General features: G+C 40.8%; 1 protein-coding gene across 1 annotated transcript in view; it reads right to left on the bottom strand.

Annotated features, from left to right (window-relative positions):
• The window catches only part of snd1 (staphylococcal nuclease and tudor domain containing 1), a 161,903-nt gene extending 138,076 nt beyond the window's left edge, over positions 1 to 23,827 (bottom strand). The window contains exons 1-10 of the mRNA XM_028422360.1: positions 23,599 to 23,827; positions 21,240 to 21,389; positions 20,192 to 20,312; positions 19,942 to 20,023; positions 15,335 to 15,495; positions 13,962 to 14,053; positions 12,878 to 13,036; positions 12,676 to 12,782; positions 11,779 to 11,869; positions 6,120 to 6,224 (exon numbers count right to left, since the gene is read on the bottom strand). Coding sequence (XP_028278161.1) covers positions 6,120 to 6,224; positions 11,779 to 11,869; positions 12,676 to 12,782; positions 12,878 to 13,036; positions 13,962 to 14,053; positions 15,335 to 15,495; positions 19,942 to 20,023; positions 20,192 to 20,312; positions 21,240 to 21,389; positions 23,599 to 23,673 — 1,143 coding nt within the window. The 5' untranslated portion in view covers positions 23,674 to 23,827. The remainder of the gene's footprint in view (positions 1 to 6,119; positions 6,225 to 11,778; positions 11,870 to 12,675; positions 12,783 to 12,877; positions 13,037 to 13,961; positions 14,054 to 15,334; positions 15,496 to 19,941; positions 20,024 to 20,191; positions 20,313 to 21,239; positions 21,390 to 23,598) is intronic.

Genomic DNA, 23,827 nt, shown 5'->3' with positions numbered 1-23,827 from the left:
TAAGCAGGATACAAATAAGTTATTTATTTTATGTCAGTTGTTGAAAGTGTGGAGAACCAAAATGAGATTATATCAGGTTTGGTTATCAGTATTGTATTCCAGGTAAAGTTTCTGGTACCATGTTGAATATGAATCATGTGTCGCTCATGTTAAGTATCATGAGTAACAACACACAAAGCTACCACTATTCAGTGAAATGCATTTAGATCAGCTATGTAAAACTGACTACAAAAAGAATAAAGCTTCATTTCTAAATGATATTACCTGTGAATAAAACAGCCACTCAATACACGATTAGCTGCTTGCAGACAGGTAAACATACTGGAACAGCAGTGACAGGTTGATTGTCCTGTCATTAATAGGATGTTTTATGCAAAATGGGAGCTGAAGCACTAGCTGCACTGTGGCTCAATATGTGCAGTGCTGTGTTTTTAATTTGTGAAACCAGACAGACGGTCAAACCTGCCCTGCAGACAGACAGATATAGCAATGCAGTGTTATAACTGCAGTGCTGCATGCTAAAATAAATCTCAATATTGGTTTACACATTTAAGTAATGAAAGTTCAGAACAGTTTTGGACATCCTTTGCTGGATAATTTTGAATATTTTAAAAGCAGGAGTCACTTTGTCGTCTCCTGCACTTACACACAAACAAGAGGAACCAATGTCCTTGTTTTATTTTTATTTTTTTAACAGCAGCAGCCAAAAAAATATAAAATGGGGCCAAAAATATTCATTCAGTAATTGAGGAAGGAGGATGCTGGCAACTGATCTGCCTCGCCCCAGCCAATGGCGGCACAAGTGAATCACGAGGTGGGCGACCCTCTCCTCCCTTTGTCATCATGCTCCCAAACTTGAGGTCAAAGCATGTGTTCTGAAGCCAGAGGGATGCTCTGGGCACACACATGGCTAGACAGAAGACTGGGAGGACGGGGACAGAAGTGAGGAGGGAGGGAGGAAGCCAAAAACAGACTCTAAAGCAAAAACACAGCAAATGGGTCTGCTGCTTGCTTCTTTTTGAAACAATCAGCATCTAATATTTAAAACTAACATTCCAATTTTGACATTGCAAACTAAATATGTATTTTTCTGAAAATCCCAAAACAACAGCAGCCAATCTTTCTTTTAAATAGTATTTCACTATGCTTCTTTATTTATCTATTTTAGCCCCCGTTTTGATCCCTAATGTTATTATTTATACTTTGTATGTCAATGTTTTGTTTGACAGGATTTGGATGATTTCACATCTATTGTTTTTCACTGTACTGAAAAAAATGCTACAGCACATTTTATATTTCCATATTCTATCACTCTTTTAAGACCCTGATGTAGCCTTGTAGATGTGCAATAGAATTCATTATCATGTCAACAAAACAATGCTAATGTACTACATGTAGCCACCAGTTAAAAACCACAGAGGCACTGAGGTGTTTACGCATGTGGTCATTGATAATCTAGAAATATGCCAGGAACCAAAGGTTTGTATGCTATCATTGTGCTGTTGTCCACTTAAGATGTTTAACCGCCAATAACCAGTGTTTTAGGCAGGAGATAGCAGAGGTGGTCTGACTGGTCTCTACAAGCTACCAAATTCGCCACAGTACTTCTTCTGTAAGTTTTGGTCACATCAGCACATCTATGGCCCAGTAGGTGATTTACTTATTGCCCTATTTTTTGGACAAATAGGTACTAGATACTTAGCGCTGAATTTTACCCAATCACTATAACACCAGTATTATAATTTTAGACAGAATGATATTTGGCAATCCAGTTAGCAATCCCAGTGCATCATTAATGTCAGATCTTCCTCCAGGAACACCCTTCAAGACCTGCTTCTTATACTCTAAATTCAAAAACTGACTACACTTGCTGCATAATATATTCCACTTTTTGACAGGTGCTACTCTAGCAAGATAATCAATTGCTCTCCTTACGTGTCAGTAGTTTTAATATTGTGGCAGATCTGTGTTTGGGAGTAGACTTCCAGTAACATCAACAGGTATTGACTTCTAAAGACTTCAGGAAGACATAGATACCAGACAAACCTGTCATATTTCTGGAAGTATTCCTCAATGCGCAATGTTCCGGTAAAAAATAATGTCAAAGCAAAAATAAACAGTAGACAGAAGAAAGGAGGGGGAAGAAAAGTAAAGATGGTTTATGAGAGGCAGCAGCAGACAGGATGGTGAGAAATGTATTGAGCGATTAAATCATCTACAAAGTCAACACAGGCAGAGGTATACTGTAGAGAGGTTAGATGAGTAGGCAGGGCTGTATGTAGTAGCAGTGGTAAAAACCATAGTCATTGTATTGCCTTATATAAGAACAGCAAGTTCACAACTCTGTGTGCTCCATTGGCACTGCACTTAACCCTACTTAAACCAAACAACCATGCCAATACATTACAATGCACAGAGAGACATGCACACAAACATTTCAGACTCAATGTCAATGCAGATACACACACAAAAACATCCAAACACAATGAGTGTAAATGAGTGGGTGTTAACAATGAGTCAGTCAGTGGCATCTTTTACCACTTATGTTTACACTGGTGTGCCCTGCTGCACATGAGAGAAAATGGTGATTGGGGGTGAACAGAAAGAACAGAAAAGCTTCAACTCCCAAGCTTAAAATAACTCATATCTGAAGGCAGCAGTAACAATGGGGAGGATAGAGATAGAAGTAAAATATGTGTCCTATGTTTTTCACCAGGCAGACACCATTGGTCCACTAATCTATCAGTCTGAGCACAATTAGTATAGTCGTGGGTCTGGGAGGGGAGAGAGCTGTGGCGTTAGGAGACTAAAAACGAACCAGAGGAGATGGAAGGAGGAGGAGAGGGGCTTGGCAGGAACTGTCACAGTTCATCAGTGCACTGGTACATCGCATCTGGCCTCCATACTCCTCAACAGTACACACACTCACACACATCCTGACACACCCACACACAAACACAACTGGCCTTTGCTCGCAGGGTACACGGTCACACTGTGCATGTACACATCCAGACAGACAGAGATAATAATGACAACTGGCACAAGAAAATCCCTACAGACCTCTAGAGAATGCAACACACACACACTTGTATATGTACAGTGTGTATATATATATATATATATATATATATATATATATAAATAAAATTGGTACATTTCTGAGTTTGTTTCCTTAGAGGATAACAGATAGGCGAGAGTCTCTATATGCACACGCATAACACATGCCTGCATAATCTGTTTGTGCACACACTGACGCCAATTTCCAAGATGTTTCCTGACATAGGCTAATGCAGCTTAACCAAGCATGTCTCTGTGTGCTTCAAACCATGACCATGTCTTTTTGTCTGTCTGCTGCACTGTAAGCAAATAGTCAGTTCACTCGTGACGTTAGCTAACACCATGTCAAGTGGGTGCAGAGTTTATGACAGAGGTACCTGCTGTGACCTCTGGCCTCTCCTTCTCCTGAGTTGACCTAACTCTAAGAAGCATTCTTCTGTAGTACACAAACAATCTTAAGCATTGACAGTGGAGTGTGCTACACTACAATTTTATTACCTTTGAAAAACATTCAAGAAACAGTAATGAAAGTAAGATTACAATGTCAAGAACAGCCTCCAATAACTACATCTGCATCCGTGAAGGTGTGTGGACAGGGAATGAAACTGAGATCATCTAAGATAACAGCTTACTTACCAAATTTAGTGGTCAGACAAGGGCACTGCTGGCAAATGAGACCAGACATAAAATCTTTTGCATGAATATAAAAAAAAGATAAAGCAAAATTTCAAAGCTTCTGTGCCCATATTCTACCTTACAGTCAAAGGGTTCATCACAGTCTCTGTAAACCTATCACAACTCCGCATTGCTGCCATAGCGACAACACTCAAAGCTGAGCCAACAGCATTATAGACAGGCAGGCAGGCAACTCTTTAGCTTGCAGACAGAAATAACTAGCTAACAAACAACACCAGCAGCAGAGGCAGAATCGTGAACAATCCTTATTAAAAACAAAAAAACAGTTCAGATGCAACACAGCCTCAAAAGGCACAGAAGACACAAGGCCCAACTCTGACATATTAATATAATCACATAAAACATAAAAAGAACCCTATGACATATCCGTTTATATTTATATTTACCTAAAGCATCTGAGCCCCAAGCAGTTTTTGGGCATTTTCCACTACTGTGGAAGTTTTAGTCACAGTAGGCTCACTGTTTACTGCAATAACATCCTGCTGCACTTCTACAGGAGCATTACAGTCACAGCTAGAAATAGAAACCTCAAACTATATTACTAAAATTAATAAACTGGAATCATAACTGGACTAAAGAAAGCTTCAAATGCTACAGATATTTACCCTGTACAAACCAGCTTTTCTTCACTACTCTGCACAACAACAGAAGGTCTTGAGATCAGCAAAAACACTTTCAGTTGTATTTAGTGGTCCATTTATTTATTTTTTATTTTCAGAATGTTGTTAGTCATATTCATTTTAGCCAGTGTTTCTGTGTAAAACATGATGGACCATCACAAAAGCTATTTTCTGTTTTTACATATTCTAGATATGATGAAGACTGTAAATGTATTATTCTTTCCCTCCAAGTATGAATTTCAAACCCGCTGAATAGTATGGGTATTTGCACAAAATCCGAAATGTACTAACACAAGATTAAATATGCATAAAGGGCAATAATAGCAATACAACACTCATGCCAGCGTAACATCAACACAAAACACTCCAACATCCACATCTGGGCTCACTCTCCCTGGCTCCCTGTAACATACGACAGTGTAATGAAGCACAAAACACATACTGTCGAAGCATCTGGTGCAGGGGAAGACGGAGTGAAAGAATAAAGAGACGCACCAAGAAGAAGAGGATGGCAAGAGAAGTGAGAGAAGGCTGCAAAGCTGTGTAATGGAAAGAACAAGACAAATGAGACAAAATGAGGGAGATGCTTTTGCCCACAAGCTTGTAACAACCACAAAGAGCTGAAGAGAATAAACACAAGAAGGGCAACAGTGCAGGTCAAAAATCGGACCACAGTGTGCACACCCACAGGGAGTGGGTGGTAGTGAGTGGCTGTAGAGACAAGAGAGGAGAGAACAGACAAAAAGCGGGAGGTGGGGAAAGATCCTAAGTACAGTCTTAATGATGAGAGGCATTAACCAGGGGAGAAGGGGGTGAGGACAGAGGAGGGAGAGGGGATGGACAAACAGGACAACACTGAGGAAATATGAAATATAATATGAAAGAGTATGAAACGGAAAGAAATGAGAAGTCAATAAAAACAAAAAAGAAAAAAAACAAGTTTTACAACTGTCGCCTCACCAGACCTCCACTCCAAATGCAAGAGGTGATGCTTACTTTAAAAAGGATCAGGAACAGCTAGAAGCTCTCAGCTAGAAGAGTTATTGTCAAACATACTTAAACGTTAGGGAAGTGGGAAACACCTCAGAGGGCTCAGATACCAACAGCAACAGAGAAATCAAACCTAATCATTTGTTTTTCTCACAAAAACAAATACACTGCATTCAGATGCAAATGTATGACTGGAAAGTGATGCTTCATTTCAACTAATAAACTCACTGCAATAAGTGTTAGGGAGACTGTGGCATCCACCGTCTGTGCCAAGGTATCACTGCAGACAACACTGTCTATTATGTCAACAAATATACGTTTTCCTGGTGTCCCTGTGTGTGTGTGTATATGTATGTGTGTGTGTGTGTGTGTGTTTTCGCAGTCTTGAACTGATTCTGAGGAAAGAGGGGGAGTGCGGTGAGGGGGGAAAAAAAATCGATCTGCCTCACTCTTCTCTGCAGTGCTGCAACTACTGGGTGTGTGCAAGTGTTTCACTGTGTCTTCATGTGCCCCAACTGCAGGGGCGCCACCAAGTGGCCAGAATGAAACCTGATTTAGATGTGCAAGGAAAAAGGAGGGGGGCATGACTGTCAAAAGAAGGAAGTTGCTACCAGCTGGAGATTTATCATATTTCCGAGATGCTCCTAATAAACTGTGTATGAGTATTCAACACTATAAAGTATTCTACAAACATGTACATTCAGTCAAGTAGCCACACACTCATAAATAAGCAGACAGACACAGGTTTGTTTGTACCTCTCCTTCATTCCTTGGGGGCCGAATGCTGGACAGGTGGATGGTCTTGTATTCTCCGGAGTTGAGCTTGACAACCAGTGCATCAGCATTGACTACCTGCATCACCTATAAGGACATGAGCACAGACAAGAAGGGTGGTTAAAACGGCAATATCAAGTGAATTAAAAAATATTTTTTATTTATGGTTCCAAAAACTTTGGATAGGGTAAAGGAGTGTTGGAGCAAAAACACCAGCAGTGCATTCTGTGGAGTGAGCAAGCAGAAAGACTGATGGTGAGTGAAGGAGCAGCAGGATAAATGGAGAGGAAGAGATCTATTCAAAGGTAGAAAGAGAGTGACAGTGCAGATCGTGTGCTGTCACGAGCACACGGCACCGTGAGCGAGGTAAGAAAGAGTGATCCTTGAGTGACTTGAGTAAGTAAAGCAAGCCGAGGCATCCCAGCAGGCCAGCGAGGTTTGGAGGACAGGGCGAGGACGTTTCGCTATCTGGGGGATTGGCAGCAAGGAGGGAGGGGAGGGATGAAGAAGACTGACAGAGTGCAAGAAAAAAAAGCTTTAAAACACAAACATTCTGTTAAAGATAGACTGGCAGAGCATTACAAAGCTTCCTGCCCAAGTACTGCCTGGCAGCATTTTGTTTTAGAGACCTTTGAAAGTGTGCTGCGGGTTCGGCATTTAAATGTTCTTTCAAAAAGGGAGAAACGGACACAGTTAAGACGTGTGTGCATATTCAAAGGTTGAGAAATAAACTGAAGAAATTCAATTCATTTTTAGTAGTCAACAACCCACTCATTGGTGCAACATTGCCACACTGGCGTGGAATGAGGACAGCAGATAGTCAATCAAACATCATCAGCTGGTCATGATGTAAGCTGTCATTTCCTTCCTACCACCTCAGCTATGTAGAAACAGATGAGTTTTTCAAGATCTGGTGTAAAATAGACCAGGTGTCTTATAAAATGTCTAACAAAGTAAACCTGTTCCTGGAAAAAAAAAAATACATCCAGTGGAACAAGAGCACGGTGTGTCTCTCACAACGTGTTGCTAGCTCCTGCCCCAAATCCACTGCTAAAAAAAACAGCAAGCATTTTGTAGCGTCATCCCAGACAGGTAATCAGGAAAACTCAATCTTAAAGCTCATGAGCTGCAACTTTGTTGAGAAGGTACCATTAAGAGTGAGCTCAGAAATACACAAGAGAGGATATTGGTGCAGTAAGAGTAGGCCTTGATGAAACTAGTGTGCACATGAAGCCAGGCAGAGGAACAAATCTCAGTGTTTTGGACACAGACTGCACAATGCCGTTCAACAGCCTTGTTCACAAGAGGGGTAAGTTTAGCACAGGACTACAGAATGTGTTCCCAATAAAGAGAAAGCTCTATGGGAATCTGGAAACTACTGACCTAGTCCACAAAGTATAAATCTTCAAGAAATGTTATTATAAATGGAGAGGGGAACATATATTTGTAACCCACCCCAATCTATATATGTACCCATGGCCTCCCAAGTAAGAAGACAGATTGGGGGTATAATGTGATTGAGATGGAGAAGGCATCCAAACCCGGAGTCTTTAAGTAGGCCACTTGTGAGAGACTGAGAAATCAATCGCCCTACACATGTTGCCACCCACGTGTGCATTAAATGGCCTCATCATCACTCAAACTGTAGTAGGCTGCACATAAGTCAAGTCCTCTAAGCGAGAGATGCACATCTGAGCTGTGGCAATGTGGGTGTTGAAGGTGTGGTATATAAAACAAAACAAAAACAGAAAAAAAAAATCATGAGAACTTCTTTTGAGCGTGTAATGACAACATGAATCCAGGTGTGTTTGGCTCATTGGGAGATTCAATATTCTATGAAAACAAACCCGACTACCATTGCATTTGCCACCAGAGAACAGAAATTAGACCAGCCCACATGCTAAATAGGCTGCCCACAACTGCAGCCAAAATACATCATACACTAATCACTGAGCCGAGTGGGAGAGATGCAGAGACATAGGGAGCAGGAGGGAGAGAGACGGAGAAGGGGAAGAGGTGTAATGAGTAAGTGTGAAGGGGAGCATGCATGCACACCGAGACGCGCACACCAGCCTACACAAATTCACACTGTAACAAGGTCATTTTGTGGCCTGCCCAAGTAAATAAAGTGCAAGAGAGAGAATGTGGCAGGAGCAGAATAAAAATGGCTCAGCATTTACTGGCTAATTATCAGCCCGGAGGAGGCGAGAGAAGACAGGCGAAGGAGGATGGATCAACACACACACACACGCACCGAGATAGAGGAACAGAAAGATGGAGCGAGACAGAGTGTAATCTCACAGCAAATATCACAGGAACAGAGACGGAGGAAAAAGATGGCGAACAGATAGAAAAATAGAGCAAAAAACTCTTTGGAAAGTAACTGCCATGAGGGTCGAGCGAGCAGGCAGAAAAGACAAACAGGCTGGCAGCATGACTCACTGCTCTAATCTGATGCTGAGAGGTGGGGATCTACTGCCACCCACTGCCCGCAGACGACATGACATCTGCAGTGGCCAAGAACAGTCACTGTGCGAGGAGGATCTTGGCCACTGTCAGGGAATGTGTTGGTTGTTGCTCGAATTCATTAGGTTTGCTGTAACCACAGGGCCAAGCACAGGCTTATCCCAGACTTCCTCATTACTCATGTCAGAACACCTCTCTCTGAAGTAACATCTATCCCAGCGTGTTTTATTCTTGATGCCAGTAGACATGATCTGTCACCCAAATTACATGCTTTCACATAAACTAGTGGTGTTTTTGATGGCAAGATAAACACTTGAGTGCAGTCAGGGTGCTGTTGAATGAGCAGACGAATATATATTGTTTCAGGAGAACATTACACAGGGATCAATAATGTGGAGATGTTTCACTTCAGTGCCCTTCCACTTGACAGATTTGAACTAGAGCAGAAACTAATTTTACCCTTTCCTTATTATCCTCCCCTTAAAGTGACTTTTTAATTTCTTAAAGAAGCTGCCAGACCTGGAGAGCAGTCCGTTTCACTTATTTTAACCTCTTTAACAAAAGATGCCCCCTGTGTCAGCTATTCCCTATTAAATACACATTTAAACTGCATACAAGATCCTGAGCACATAGGTGAGAAGAAATGTTGAAATTTGTGCTATATAACCATAGAAGAGGACCATGTTACACCCAGAATGCACTGGATGTTCCTTTCTTAGCTTGTAGCTGTCACAAACATCTAATCAGAGCCATAAAAATGACAACAAACCTGAAGCACAGTATGTGCTAAAAGACAAAACATAAACCATGTAATGCACACAGTTTAATTTCACACAGTAATATGTCTTTTTGGCATCTTGTAGTTTGAACCCAGGACTGCACGGTCTACATCTGGCCCTAGATGCAGCGTTACAAAATATTAAGCAACGTGACACTTGATTCGCTGTGTACCACCCCTCTTAAAAGCCGGCAGCACAAGACACAAGTTTTTGTGGAAGCCTCTTCCACCTGCTTATCCCCAATTCCTCTGCACTGTGCTCTGTAAAACTAGCCACCAAAGTCCAGGTCCAGCATTAAACTAAGGCATGTGGAAAAACAATTGTTAGGAAAAACACATCAGCTTTTTGTTGACATTGGGTTGGAGTCATTTGACCTAAAAACAAGTGTTTCTGACAAGCTAGTGATGAGACTGGTAAAGGGGTTTATACCATGTCACCTTTTATCACCTCACAAGTCAATGGTTACCCGTGGGAGAGGTGGGGGGAGGGCTATTGGGATGTGGCCTACATCTGATTCTTTAGTCCCAGCAGAGGTGTGGAGGAGAGAGGCCAGACAGTCAAAAAGGAAGATGCGTCAGCAGAATTGACTTGTGGGGATTGAACCTGCTGTGCCTCTCCACTCTATCCATCACTCAGGTAATAAGAAGTGAAAAGTAGAGTGGACGAGGAAAGGGGAGGAGTGTATGATGATGGGATTGATGGATGGATGTGTCCTTGCGAGAGTCGGTGCATTGCAGTATTAAGGTGGCAACAAATGTCACAAAGACTAGTACGCCGGGGGGGGGGGGGGGGGGGGACTAACCTTAGTCTGTCCAATATGTACTTAGCTCTAAAACACCTCAACCACCTGCAGGGTCAGCGTGACATTTTCCATCACAACTGTCAGACACTTTCAGGGGAATGTTTTTAGAGTCGCACGGTCCTGCTATCATTTCAGAGGCCTTCACAAGATCAAAGATCATATTCCAAGTTCTTTTCTAAGGTGATAATAAAGAGAAGCTGGGGGCTTTACAATCCCCATTGCAAACAGAGAGCAATACTCATCCTATGTGGCTCACTTTGGGGGAAGAATAGTTGCAGGGAAAAGGGGACATAGAAGCATCCTACAGAGATCCAAAAGTGCATCAAGGTTTAACTGGGGGCAGTGGTCTAAAGTGGTGCAGTACCACAGCAGCAAAAAAAAACTCACCGACTTCTCATGTCTTTCCATTCTATACCTCTCCACAAACACTCGTTCTTCAACCTCCTGCTTTTTTTCGTTTTCCTTTTTCATACACAAGCTCACCACCAAATGTTCCCCACACCCATGCTGCCCACATCCTACCCTCTTTACTGCGAGATCTGAGAGCAGCTCACACTGATAATATAAATGTTTTATCCTTTCTCAAGCCTCTTGCCTCTGACTCATGAAAAAATATACATACGCATAAGTTTCTCTTTGCACCTTCTTTTATGTGTGTGCAGTTTATCAAATTCATTGTGTAAGCAGATTGCCAAAGCTACACCTTTTATGTAACCCTCTGGCTAGCCATGAATTTTTCAGGGTCTTAAAAGTTCAGGGTCTGGAGGGAGCAAACACAGACAAAAGACAAACTTACAAAAAAGTATTAGAAAAAAGTTTTATTTCTAGAGAAATATATATCAACTGAGGGGAAGGCTGGGGGTGCAGCTCATTATCAAAATGCCCACCGAGTAGAGCAGATTTAAAGCTGATGTTTTAAAGCTAGAGTTGCTTTTTACCACATTAAAGTGACAATTTGGAACCTATAATATGTCATTTCATCCTGAGGATAAGGTTAGGATGAAACTGTATCAAGGAGTCAATCTTACTTAGTTTGAACTTTGAAATGTGCTGACAACTTGGTGGGACTGTATACTGCTGTACTTGATATTAAGGGCACTTCTTTTCTCCAGAGGCCCCTGGCCAATAACCTCCAAAGCTACTGTCTCCAGTTCTTGGCTTTTGGGGGGTCGTTCTGTGCAGCTACTACAGCATACACCTCATTCTTTGTACCTTTACTGATGGGATTTTTATTTTGGCTTTTTTATTCAACAAGGGTGAAAATGTGAAAATAAGAAGTGTCAGGAAGCTATAATTTGTTAGAAGCCTCAAAGTGCCCCTTCTTTTGCTGTAAAGCTGAAAGAAAATTGGAAATGCCGCAGCAGACATCAAATGGTAAAAGTGGAGGAAACGACTGGCTTCCCTTTAGCACTGCTTAACAATGTCTGAAAGGTTTATACCCTACACCTGCCTTTTCTCTGTAGTGTTTAAAGATAAACCAAGGACTTCAGATGATCCCACATGAAAGTTAGAAAATCACATTAAGACCAAATTAAGCAGAGAGGAGACCTTCACCAATGAGAAAAAGCTTATAAAAGCCACTTAAAGGCCTCACCTTGGCTACAAACTGTCTGTCCTTCTGGTCCAAGTTGGCTGTGGGTGCCACATAGTCCTTCCAGATACGAACCTTGCGCTCTTTAGCAGATCTGGCCAAGAACAAAACCAACATCACTCACATAGTAGGACATAAAGGGCTTAATCAAGTGACTAAAAATTATCCATTTGGCTGGAAAACGGCACGAAAGCTCATTAAAGTGAGAGAATTCCAACATGATTAGCCTACAGACATGAAGAGAATGAGAATCATTGCAACAAAGTAGAGTAAGATTCCTCATCTCAAGTGATATTGGCCTAAATGTGCATTACTTGTAGAACCAAATATTTTGTAAACTAGGCGTCTATAGCTTTTTTCTGTCCACTAAGTAAACACTGGATTTAATAAAGCAAGACAATTTGTCTGCCACCAACAGAAGTCTTTATCAGTAAGTTGATTAGGAAGGCTTAAAAATAAATGTCCTTCATCTAATCACTCTTTAGTATCCATGAGCCGTATCAGACTTCTTAGGTTTTAAAAGGGACAGTTCATTCCAAAATAAAACATTCACAAATTGACTGTGGCCAGCAGTGCTAATTATCCATCTAGCTTGTTTTGATGTGAGTTTCAGTCGTAGAGATTTATGCCTTCTCCACAATATAGTGTAATAACATTTGGCTTTTGATCTTAAAACGAATAAACAGCACTGCAGGCCACATGAAAAATGGCAATAGTTGAGTGAATATTTGGAGTAAACAAAGTAAAGTTTTCTCATCTTGCCAAGCAAACAAACTTTGTTTCATGACTTCTTTTCATAGTTCCTGAAGCTTGTGCATTTATTTTGAAAAAACACAATCAACACAAGAGTCTATTGAACAAGTAATGTTCTAATTTTTGTGTTTATATGTAGGTACATACCGTTCAGCCGCTCTTAGTTTCTCAGCTCCCTGGGTGTAAACAGCCATGGACCAGTCCACGCAGCGGGCGAAGCCTTCCTTCAGTAGAAGTTCTGTGATGTTACCATTCTGAGACAAAAAACAAAAAGAGTCAAAACAATCATAAGACAAATGCCTGAATCTTTAATGACACTGCCACCACTAGGTGCCGACTGTGTTTTTACCGGGTGAAGGATAGTCCCCAGGATGACCTGGTTAGGGCAGCTTTCCAAAATGATCTGAACATCTCTCTGCAGAAGACGGGATTCAGTGAAGAATTTGGCCTCGGCTGCGAATGGCTCGGGCGTTTCTGTGCCATCTGCTTCCCTTTTGAATGTGGGACACTGGTGGAAAAAATAATAATCTAGTCTCAATGTTCATTACAAGCACTTGTACATTAAAAGTGTGCTATTCCTATACAACAGTGATTTCTAGTAGCCAACAAGTATTGCTCTTTTTGTTTGCACACACACTTTATTTATTTTATTTTTTTTAATCCTCTTTTAACTGGCATCACCTTGCTGTACATACTGTATCTGTAATCTCCTTCTGAGCATGGAAAAAAACTCACGACAGCACAACAGGCACGACAAGCAGACAGGTCTTTGAACAATGAGACAAAGAACACCTTGAAGGAGATGTAATATCTTCAAGTGGAAGATGAAAAAGATTAGTTATCTTGAGTGGTCCATTGGCAAGGCTGGGCTTGGTGAAAAAGATTGATGGAAAAAACCTAGTGGCACGGCTACGACACTGAACAAACAACTGAAGAAGTGACAAGAAAGGGCTATTACTTTTTTTAATATATAACAATGCTGTCTATATTAAAGGAGACATATTGTGTGAAATGGTTTAATTATGCTGTAACAGTAGGTTGAGAGGGAAGTCTAGGTGTCTCTGCTTAGACTGCTGCCTCTAGAACCCGGCCCCAGACAAGCAGTTTGTTTATGGATGGATGGACAGTAGGTTTAGAGACCAACAACACATGAGAAAATGTGGTCCCTATGTTTTTTTTCCTATTCTAAAAGATTAGGGTCAGCATGAGCTAGTTTGCCAAGCTAGACAGTGAGAACAGCCTATTTGCAAAAGGGCAAAACCTATGGCTATATAGCAAAGGCAGAGAAAATATACCATATTTGGTTGCACTTTACTTATAAAAGACATTTTTATGTATTTTTGTGACTACCTGTTACTGTTGGCTCAGAGTAATAAATAGGTTTGCTCAACATTTAACAAAATCTGTGTGCACTGCAACTGAGTGGTTGTTACCTTAACACCAGACAACATGACAGTGACCAGGTAGTAGTCAGGGAGCAGCAAGGCACGAACAACACTGCCGTCACGCACATGCTCAATGATGGCTGAGGGGAAAGAGAGCAGAGTGTTAGAGGAAGGAAGGGAGAATGACAATGCGATTACACACAAAGCTCAGGTTAGACTCAATTATTTTTGAGCTAGACATTTTAGGCATATTGGACTTCATAAATTATTTAATGTTTGGCCTAGAAAAAAAAAAAGTTGTTTTACTGAACAGTGAAGGTTTGCACTTGGGGAGCAGCACGTCACAGCCTCCCTGACAGACTGAACTCCAACTAAAGCCAATCTTTATTGTTCACTAGGCTTAAAAGCTTCCTAGAAGAGGCCCCAAAAAAACATAAAAAAGGCTGTGATCAGCTTGATTTCTTTTTCACTACAGACAATTTCAGTGACTTTCACTCCACAAGGAGTAACATGTTCTCAGAAACTTCTAACGCCCATTCCACTCCTCTGCTGTCAGTATGCCAAAAATGCTTGAAACAATGGCACCAAAATAAAACTCAACTTAGAGCTCTTGGGTTCAGTGGCAAGTAGTGTATTTAACAAAGAATGTCGAGCGGAGCCCACAGATAGGGAAGGAGAAAGTTTTACTGATGGCTGTTATATTTTGATCGTTGCTGGAAAACATTGTGAGTGGCATAAACTCAAGCTGACCAGCCATTCTTCTTCAGGAGGAAGCTAATAATATATGCTGCATAGTGTTTGTAAAAACCAGCTTTGAGGTGAAGACAATTTATCTAGAGACCTTTTGAGATAAATGCTTTAGGATGTGGGTCAAAGGCATTTCACACTGAAAAGTATTTGAGATTTTAAAGATTTCTTGCTTATAACGTGTGTGTGGTGTGTTTTAGTGTTTGTAAGAATATGCAGCAGCCCAAGGAGATGAATACATGAAATTGGTATTCCAGTTTTAAAACATAATAGCTCTTTGCACATTTAAAGTGCTTCAGCAGGATTGCTGCCTCCAATTCTAAAAACCATGAATGACTTCTGAATGGTAAGATGAAAGAATGAAAAAGACACCATCCTGTTCATTTTCCTATTCAATTAAAGGGTGGAGAAATGAACCACTGTTACCGGCAGTCGTCTGAAAATAAATCAAGTGGCATATTAAACCCAGAGTAGGTCAGAGATGAGAGACCGACAGAATGAGCTGGTGAAGGGCAACATACTGTGTGTCATTACAACTCGTGAATTGAGAATTCAGAACAAAACCAAAAATTTTTAATCCTGTTTTTTGCCTTTATTAAAACACTTTTGTTGTATTTTTTTTATAAATCATGTGCCTTTGTTTTCTGTGTGTGTGTCCCTCCCAAACCCATTACCATTGATAGGTTTCTGGTGCAGGGAGTCGACAAAGTTGCGAGGATTCTCTATGGTGTACTTGAGGTCGCGGACGGTGTGTGTGCCGCCCCCCTCACTCCACATGCCCTTCTTGGAAGCCTTTGCCTGGTCCTCGAGTTCACAGAGTCTGGCCTGCTCTGGACTGTTCACACAAAGAGAAAGAAAGGTTTTAGATGCAAAACCATGATAACTAACAAAATACTTTTAAAAATCTGTTTAAACCATAACTTGACACCTCCAGTTCCAGCTACCTTCTAAGCACTGTTTATCCATCCACTCTCTTTACCCTGCACAGGGTTTTGGACGGTTGTAGCCTAACACAGCCATCAATGAGCCAAAGGCAGGACACACTCTGGACAAGCTGCAAGCTTATCACATGGCCACACAGACACACAGAGACAACCAACCAGTCACACTCACACCTACAGTCAATTAATAGACCCCAATTAACCTAATGTGCACGTCTTTTCAAATGTTGTAGGAAGGCAGAGACTTCAAGCATTATAATTCTTCTAAAATAACAAGTTTAATTTGATTGTTTTAATCATGGTTGAAATCTGGCTCCTGCTGAAACCTGCAGCAAAGAGAACCTGAGACAGAAACTTTCTAATTTGAAAATTAAAAATGCTTTAACAGAACACAGCTGGACCAGCTCCAGTTGATATTGCTATTAACTGAGTTACACACAGCTTCAACAAAGATCTGAAGGCGTTTGAGTGCTATAAAACCTCTCTGACAACAACACTAGTGCTGCCTGTTAACAAGCTGCAATTAATTACACTCGATGATGCTTCTTGTTAAGCTTAACATGTTGATATTGCCTTACAATAATCGGTAGCATTAGAACATCTACAACTACAACATCTTTGTAACTTCTATCATGCTGGGTTTACCGCAAAGTCATCAAATTTCAGATAGCGTTTTTTTTTTTTGGTACAAAGATCCATCACCAGTCAAGTGCTTATTAAATGCATAAGTGTGGGTTTGATATGGATCCAACTTTGTTCAATTGAGTGCTGGATAAAGTGCCGTTCCTGACAACCTGTACTGTTGGATTACTGGCTGATGACCAGATTATAACTGCTTAAAAATGTATCTTAGCATTTTGCACGGAGACAATAGCCGTATTTGACAGCTCCTTCAAAATCAACCACACAGCTGGCTACAAACACCGCGGTTAATTCCATGCTGGCTCCCTAAATTGTGCAGCCTAATGGTTTTTGAGGGCCCTTGTACAACTTTAATTATTCAGAACTTCAAATGGCCGACAGCCTTTTGTTTTTTCAAACGGCAAAGGCTGCCCAATTGGTATGGGAGCTGCGATGGTGACTGGAGCTTTTTAAAAATGAACGGTGCATAAACTGAATTTTTCACATCTTGTTTCCTAAAAGACGCTGTCTGCTTTGCAGAGGCAACAAAGTGACTCAATTAAAATGCCACACACATAAACGCACACATAGCCTGTTCTCCAGCTGTGTGTTCCTAATTGGGCTTTTGGAACAGTGCCTAAAATGCAGTCAAGTTCACTTCCCCCTCTACACTGATTTAGCTACCAACTTCAAATTGAATTGAAACTATTTCTTGCTTACTGAGCAACAAAACTCACTTTTAAGAAGGCAATTGTGTTTAAGCTACTTAGAATTTAAGTATCAACCAGAAACAGGCAGCTACAAAGTTATAGAGAGAATGCAATCAAGAAAAGCAGACATTGTAGAGCCACTGAGAAGAAGGAAAGTCATAAGCAGAGATTGGTTAAGATACTGGGGAAAAAAAACTTCATGTGTGGAGGCAGACAATTGTGAACTTATCCATGTCTCCAAATAGACTGGTTTCTTTTTAGGTCAGCAACTCCTTCCTACCAACACACTGCTCAAATCAAAACAGATATTGATGGGTAAGAAAAAGCAATACTGAGCAAGACTACTGAAGGAACAAGGGCCGAGGAGAAAACTTTCCAATTCCCTTATATTTGAACATGCTCAAGGCTAAATCTTTCATCTCCATACGTCTCCCTTGTGCAACTAAAAATACTTCAGATACAACACACTGAACCTTAGTCAGTCATTATACAGTTCCCTGTGGTCTTTGTACAGTTTGAGGAGGTTGTAGGAAGTCATGTTCCCCTGTGTACTTGACTGGAAGGGTTCCATTCCCAGTCAACAGCAAGGCCCAGATGAAAAAAGTTCATCCCCCAGAAGTTTAAATCCCTCAACCAGCACTCCTCTGGGGCTCCAGAGCAACAGTGGGTTATAAAGCGCAGTCAGTCTCTATGCAGCTCCCTTCTGCTCCATTATGTTGGCATTATATAAACCAATCAGTAAAGCCCCCTGCCTGTGGTTTTAATATTTCAAATGAAAAAGTTTAACGCTGAGGAATCTGACCAAATTTCAGAGTCTTGCCACCTCAGCAAACGGATTAACTGTTTTTTTTGTTTTTTTTTTTTTTTTTTTAAAAAGAAGAGCAGTCAGACAAAGTGACATGGACTGAATAGACAAGGCTGATAAATGTGTCAGTTTGGATCCCTGCATGGCTCTACACTGAGAAAGGCAATTTTTATGACTGATCAAATCAAAGTGAAACTCAGTCAAATGATGACGCCTACAACAGCAAAAGCTCAGCTTGTGATTCAAATAAATTTAAATCTGCCCGACACTGGCTGCAGCAATATGTAGGAAGTAAAAATGCAACATATGAATCTAGCCCGTCTTTCTCATTTGACAGCATGCATCTGGGGCCGACCACCTGCAATGTATAGCTAACAAATATCTGGACCATAACTTCCTGTTGCATCATTGTTTGCACCTGATTGGCAACTTAAGACACAAGAATGGAGGTAAGAGACAATGTATACAACAGAGCTGTTTGTTTAATTTGTCATTTAAAGCTACAATCTGGAAGCTAGGTCTTATCTTCAGGCAGGGAGAACATTACAAACACTGTTCATACCAATAAAGTTATTAGTTTCTTCCCCTTAATGGTACATAATTGTCCTGGAACTGTGGAAATTGCTCTGTACATGTGGGATGAACATGTGCCTGGCACTTCTACAGAGCGAGTTGGATTTTGCAGTTTTGAACGTTTCTTGATTCAGATTGTAATCTTCATTTCATTTTTAACAGGAGTTTACCTCCTCCACCAAAAGCTCCACCATATTTCTAACAATCATCACCTACTCCATCACCAAGTTGGTTGGAATCCCAATAAAAAAAGATACTTAAGACTCAATTGTTTGTCGGTTCTCCAAATTATTGTATTATGAACAATACCAGACTGCTTCGTGCACCGAGTACTGAGAAGTGGCCCCTGCCTTCAGATGTGAACTGGCTGACCGCGTGAGCGAGTAGTCGTCAGCTTTTGAACACATGTTTAACTGTGCTGTCCAAAGCCACCATCATTATCATCACTTCCATAATTATCATCACATCATAGTTAGTGTGATCAATATAGGCAGTCACGAGAAGTAACAATATTGGAGGCTATTGCAGAGAGAAGAAACTGGGGTTTTAAGTTCTCACTGAGTAATGGGCCTCCCCTTTGGCCAAATGATGCCAGCTTACACTTAAAGCATCATTTACATTAGTGCTTGTTCTAGGCCATTGCACAGAATGCTTGAAATAGGTCATTAGTGGCAAAACATTCACATCATCTCTGTTCATGTTTGAACATAAAAATGTAGCAGCATGAGTCAAATTGCTTGTAATGTGTGTAACGTGCAAATACTGCCACTGGGGGGTATATACAGTGCTTTGTCATAAAGCTCTGTGGGTGTGCAAGTGTATTTAGGGAATTACTGCATAAAGGCAATGTGGCAGAAAAGGGTTTCAGAGGGACATCAGTGCAGCAGCAGGGTAATGCTGCCACCATCTGGGATAGCATAGCTCCATCTCAGTTCTCTACAGTCCAGCAGTATATGACTTATGTACGGCTCCCACCAGATTTACTAGTGTTGTGCTGCTATAAGCTTTAGCAAGCACACATCGCAGTGCCAAAAGCCATTTCCAGTTCCTTACACAAAGTGATGAGTTGCAAATTCAAAACAAGCTTGGACATCAAAAATGACCACGCTGGCTGAGCCAATGTCTGAGCATTTAAAACACCACTTCCACGTCAAACTACAGTATCACAAAGAGAAACAATGACACACAGTACAGTCAGGTACTGCTGGAATTACTGGACTGGACTGGTACTAGAACCCTAGTGAAGCACCAGCAAGCCTATTTAGGCTAACTGGGGTTGAACACAGAACCGTTTTACCCGTTTACTGTATAGACAAACTGGCTGCTGTCAAACTGGATTTAACATTTTAGCTACTGTAAACAAACACGTTGTCATCAGTGTAGCACTCAAAACTACCGTAAACCACAATCATATTTAAATTTGTTAAATGGCAGCTAAAGCCCAAGCTTGTCAGAAGAATATAACTGTTAGTATTTTGTCAACTTTTGCTCAAATATAGAGTACACTTAAATTAAGGCTCCATACTGTAACAAACACCGTAGAAGTGACATTTCACAAACAAAATCAGAAGCTTTGGAAAAGCAATGATGGTTAGGGGAGAAAAAAAAAAAAAAAAAAAAAAAAAACTTACTTGTTCCCTCTGATTCCTTCCCTGCGGACTGTGGCAAGGCCGTCGTTCACCAAAGACTCAGCAATATTCTCACCTGTTGTGTCTACCATGACACAAAAATAAACATCACTTAGACCAGCAGCAAACAACTTTTTACTGTTCTGCATAAGAACAGGGACGAGGCAATATAACATGTTTCTATAGAGGCCCATACAGCTACAAAACCAACATATAAAACATTCAGTAAGTGATTCTAGAAGCAACAGTGCACCTTTCCCCAGGTAGACCATGCCATATTCCCGGCCCAGTGCGGTCTTGATTTCCACTGTGAAGCACACTTCTTTGCCGATTAGCTTCTTCCTCAGGAACTCTCTAGCTTGGAAGGCCCATGGCTGCAAATCATAAACAGAGACAGTTATGTACACTTAAGGTAATCACAACCACTTAACCAAGGTGGACTTTGACTCTTCATTATCAGCAGTAGTAAACAACTAGTTGAGAAATACTGCTCCAGTGCCACATACAATCCTTTATGTTATATAAAGTGTATAATATATTCATTTTGTTTTACATATTAAAACACTGCCACTGCTACAGCAAAGGCCATTTCAAGTGGAGGAGGCAGCTTTTTCAGGGTGGCACAGCAGATTTACCAGTAGTTCTCTCTTTATACAAACAAATATTTTGACATTAAACTGAAATGAGATGATTTTTTTTTTATTATTTCTCAGAGCAACACATATGGATGATGACCTTTCATGTAGTTGTCAAATTACCTTTTGTTTTGTGTTGCATTATTGACAGTGCTTCCTTTACAGGCAATGATTAGCTACATGATGATCACATCACATTAGCAAAAACTAAAATGAGCAAAGTTTTCAATGTAATGTTATTTTGTTCAAGCAAACTTTCCTTGAGCTTATCTTACAGGATTTTTTTTATCTGATGAAAAGAAGGCAGATGTTTCAGTCTTGAAAGATTCAGACAGTAATAGATTTATATAGATCTCTTTAAACTGGCAGCAGAACAGACAGCAGACTGACTGTGATAGATAAACTGATGAATTTTAGAGTTTTCAAAGGGCATAGTGAAAATGTCAAGTTAGATTACTGTTATCTTAAAGCCTTGAGTTCACCTGAGGACATGCATTTCCAATAATATCACATTTGAAAAACGGAAAAAAAACACCTGTATGCTTCATTATCATCTCCAAATTGTATGTACCAGTATGTATGTGTTTAACAAAGATACTTGTCCTGTCCTTGTCAAACAAGCACAAATATTACTGAACATAAGCCCAGTGAGACAGAACCACTCACCTCATCAGGGGTGTCCTTAGTGTCAGGCTGGCCCTGTACAGCTCTGCGGGCCATGGCCCCAGCTCGGATATTACTGAGATTGATCTGACGCTCTGGGGGTGGGCCACCTCGAGGCTGGCCCCGAACAATGATGGCACAGCCCGACAAGACCTGGAGAGATGATATTAAAGACTGTCAAGTGAGGAAGGCAGAATCAATAGTGCACTCTGTCCTCTGAAAATCTATTCAATAAGAAAAAGATGAAACAAGTACCAGACCACAGGACTTCAGTCACCTGTTTTCTATTTCTTCTTGACAGAATGTTGTACTTTCAGTAAACAACTGTATGTGCATTTCACAAAGTGATGAATGCTACAGCAGGGTCCCTTAGGACCAATTTGAATTTAGTGTAATACAAACAAGTGCAAAAGGAAATCATCAATGCAGATGCTAATCAGCTGCCAATTCACAAAATCACAGCATCTCTAAATGAACAAAGTCTTAGGCCTTATGGAGCTGCCTTACACTACATGTTGCCATAGTAACAGCCTGCCATTCAAGGTGAGATCACACTATCTGATAACGTAGCTAAATACAAAAAAAGATAACCTACTCTTGGGTTTGACAACCATGGCATTTACACGAATCTGAGCAAACACTGTTTATCTGCAGACCCTTCAGTGTGTCTGCAGGGAGCATCACTGGGTGCTGTTGATCTAAGATGTGGGCCAGATAAAAGACCTTCATCAAACCAGTGTTCCCCACCAAGACCCTCCATGTACAGGAGAAGCAGAGGTGCAGCTGTAATTACTAAAGATTGACTAATCAAGGAAAAAGGGCCAAAGAGCCTTGCCTGAGCTCCTGATTACCTCTCTTAAGGTGTAGACATACAAACACAAGTTCCACAGGCACAAAACAGAAGACCAGGGTTGGAGGGGATCTTGATTTAAATGTGACTAGAGAGATATGTATTATTAATGATATATAAAGGTTCCTGGTACCGTACATATTGTTGACGTATGACAATACTTTCAAAGATGTTCCTGAAGACCTGGCACATGGATTTGACAGAAATACATCATGTAGCTGTCTTTTTTAATAAAATGCTGCATTTGCAAAATGAGTACTAAGTATTCATACAAAAATAGCAATAAAGCAGAGAATATTTTAAGTAATATAGTGGAAAAAATGTGCTTAACTTGAACCCTAAAAACATAGAAGTAAAATATAAGTGGGTTTTTTTTTTTCTCTCAGAAAACTACAAGTTCCTGTGTGCTCTTAAACAAGACTAAATTATAGGAGGCTGGCAGAACACTGTGACTGGTAGGCACCTTATACAAGTTGAACTATTCATCAAAACAAATTCAGAGAAAGTAAAGAAAATCTGTTCACTTTATCCACATGAATGTCAAAGTTAGCGGTCAAGATGAGAAATGTATAAGTGGACTTAAACAGTCTCCTACATCCAGCAGGGATGACTGGGAGATTATAGGGGGCAGGAAAGTTGGAGCTACGTGTCAGTTTCCCGTGGTTAGTTTTACCCGGCACTCAGTGGAAATGCTAACTGTGTGGATTTATCAGGGACACATTAACCAGCGCTACAGCACATTAAGTCTGAATATCCACATTAATACAATGAACGCTTAAACGCGTATCGGTGGAATTTAAATCGAAGTTTGAGAGAGTAAATGTCCAAACCCATAACTTCTAGCTTCATGCTTTTTAGGTTCGCATAACCGGTAGCCTGTTAACTTTTAATCTGATTGTGGCGATTTAGGCAAATGTTGCGGTTCAGCTGACTGCAAAGGTGAGGGTACCTTCCTACGAGCAACGAACTTTGTGTAAAAAAGTTCCTTGACAGTAAACGCTGTTAAGCTAACTGTTAGCTAGCTGTTAGCTGGGAAACTATACATCTGTTACAGCTAACAAGTTGATAATAAAGTATTTCTTCAGTTCGCTTGGAAGTTACTAAATGTTCATAAAAAACGACCATTTAGATTTTGACAGTTCACTATTTGTTAATACACTCTTCAGGAAAATAGTTCGTTTAAGTCACTTATTGCTAACTATGAAGACAGCTAACGTTGGTTTCCTTCAGCTTATAAGAAGGCTTGGAAATCTTGTAGCAAACCAGCTAACGTTAGCCAGCATGCTGCTGTTACCAGGTGAGCTGAATGCTAGTGGAAAGTGTTGGTACCACAATGTCAACACCGGAATCCAACTATATAATATTATGTATAACATCAGATAGGTTCAGTTAAAGTCCTATGACAACCGGCCATACGTTTAGCCGTTAGTAGCCCCTGTTTCTCTAAGCTAGCTAGCTGTCTCCTAGGATTCACGTAGTGAGCCCACAGATTCACATGTTAAAGATTCCTACCATTTTTACAATTCCTCTTTGCAGAGGAGCAGCCGGAGAGGGGGCTGTCTGAGCTGGTGCCGAAACAGATGCCATGTCCACGGGGTTGAGATGTAACGCCGTTAAGGGGTAGCCAGGTGAGGGAGCAGGGACTCTGAAGTCAATGACTGTTCTAATGAAAGCCAAGAGAAAAAGACTGAGCACCGATCAACACACACGTTATACCGGAAACACACTCTGCCATGCATAC

Source organism: Parambassis ranga, chromosome 2, assembly GCF_900634625.1.
Source record: "Parambassis ranga chromosome 2, fParRan2.1, whole genome shotgun sequence".
NCBI classification, from domain to species: Eukaryota; Metazoa; Chordata; class Actinopteri; family Ambassidae; genus Parambassis; species Parambassis ranga.
The sequence above is the reverse complement of the archived record's forward strand: the minus strand, read 5'-3'. Positions and strand labels throughout refer to the sequence as shown.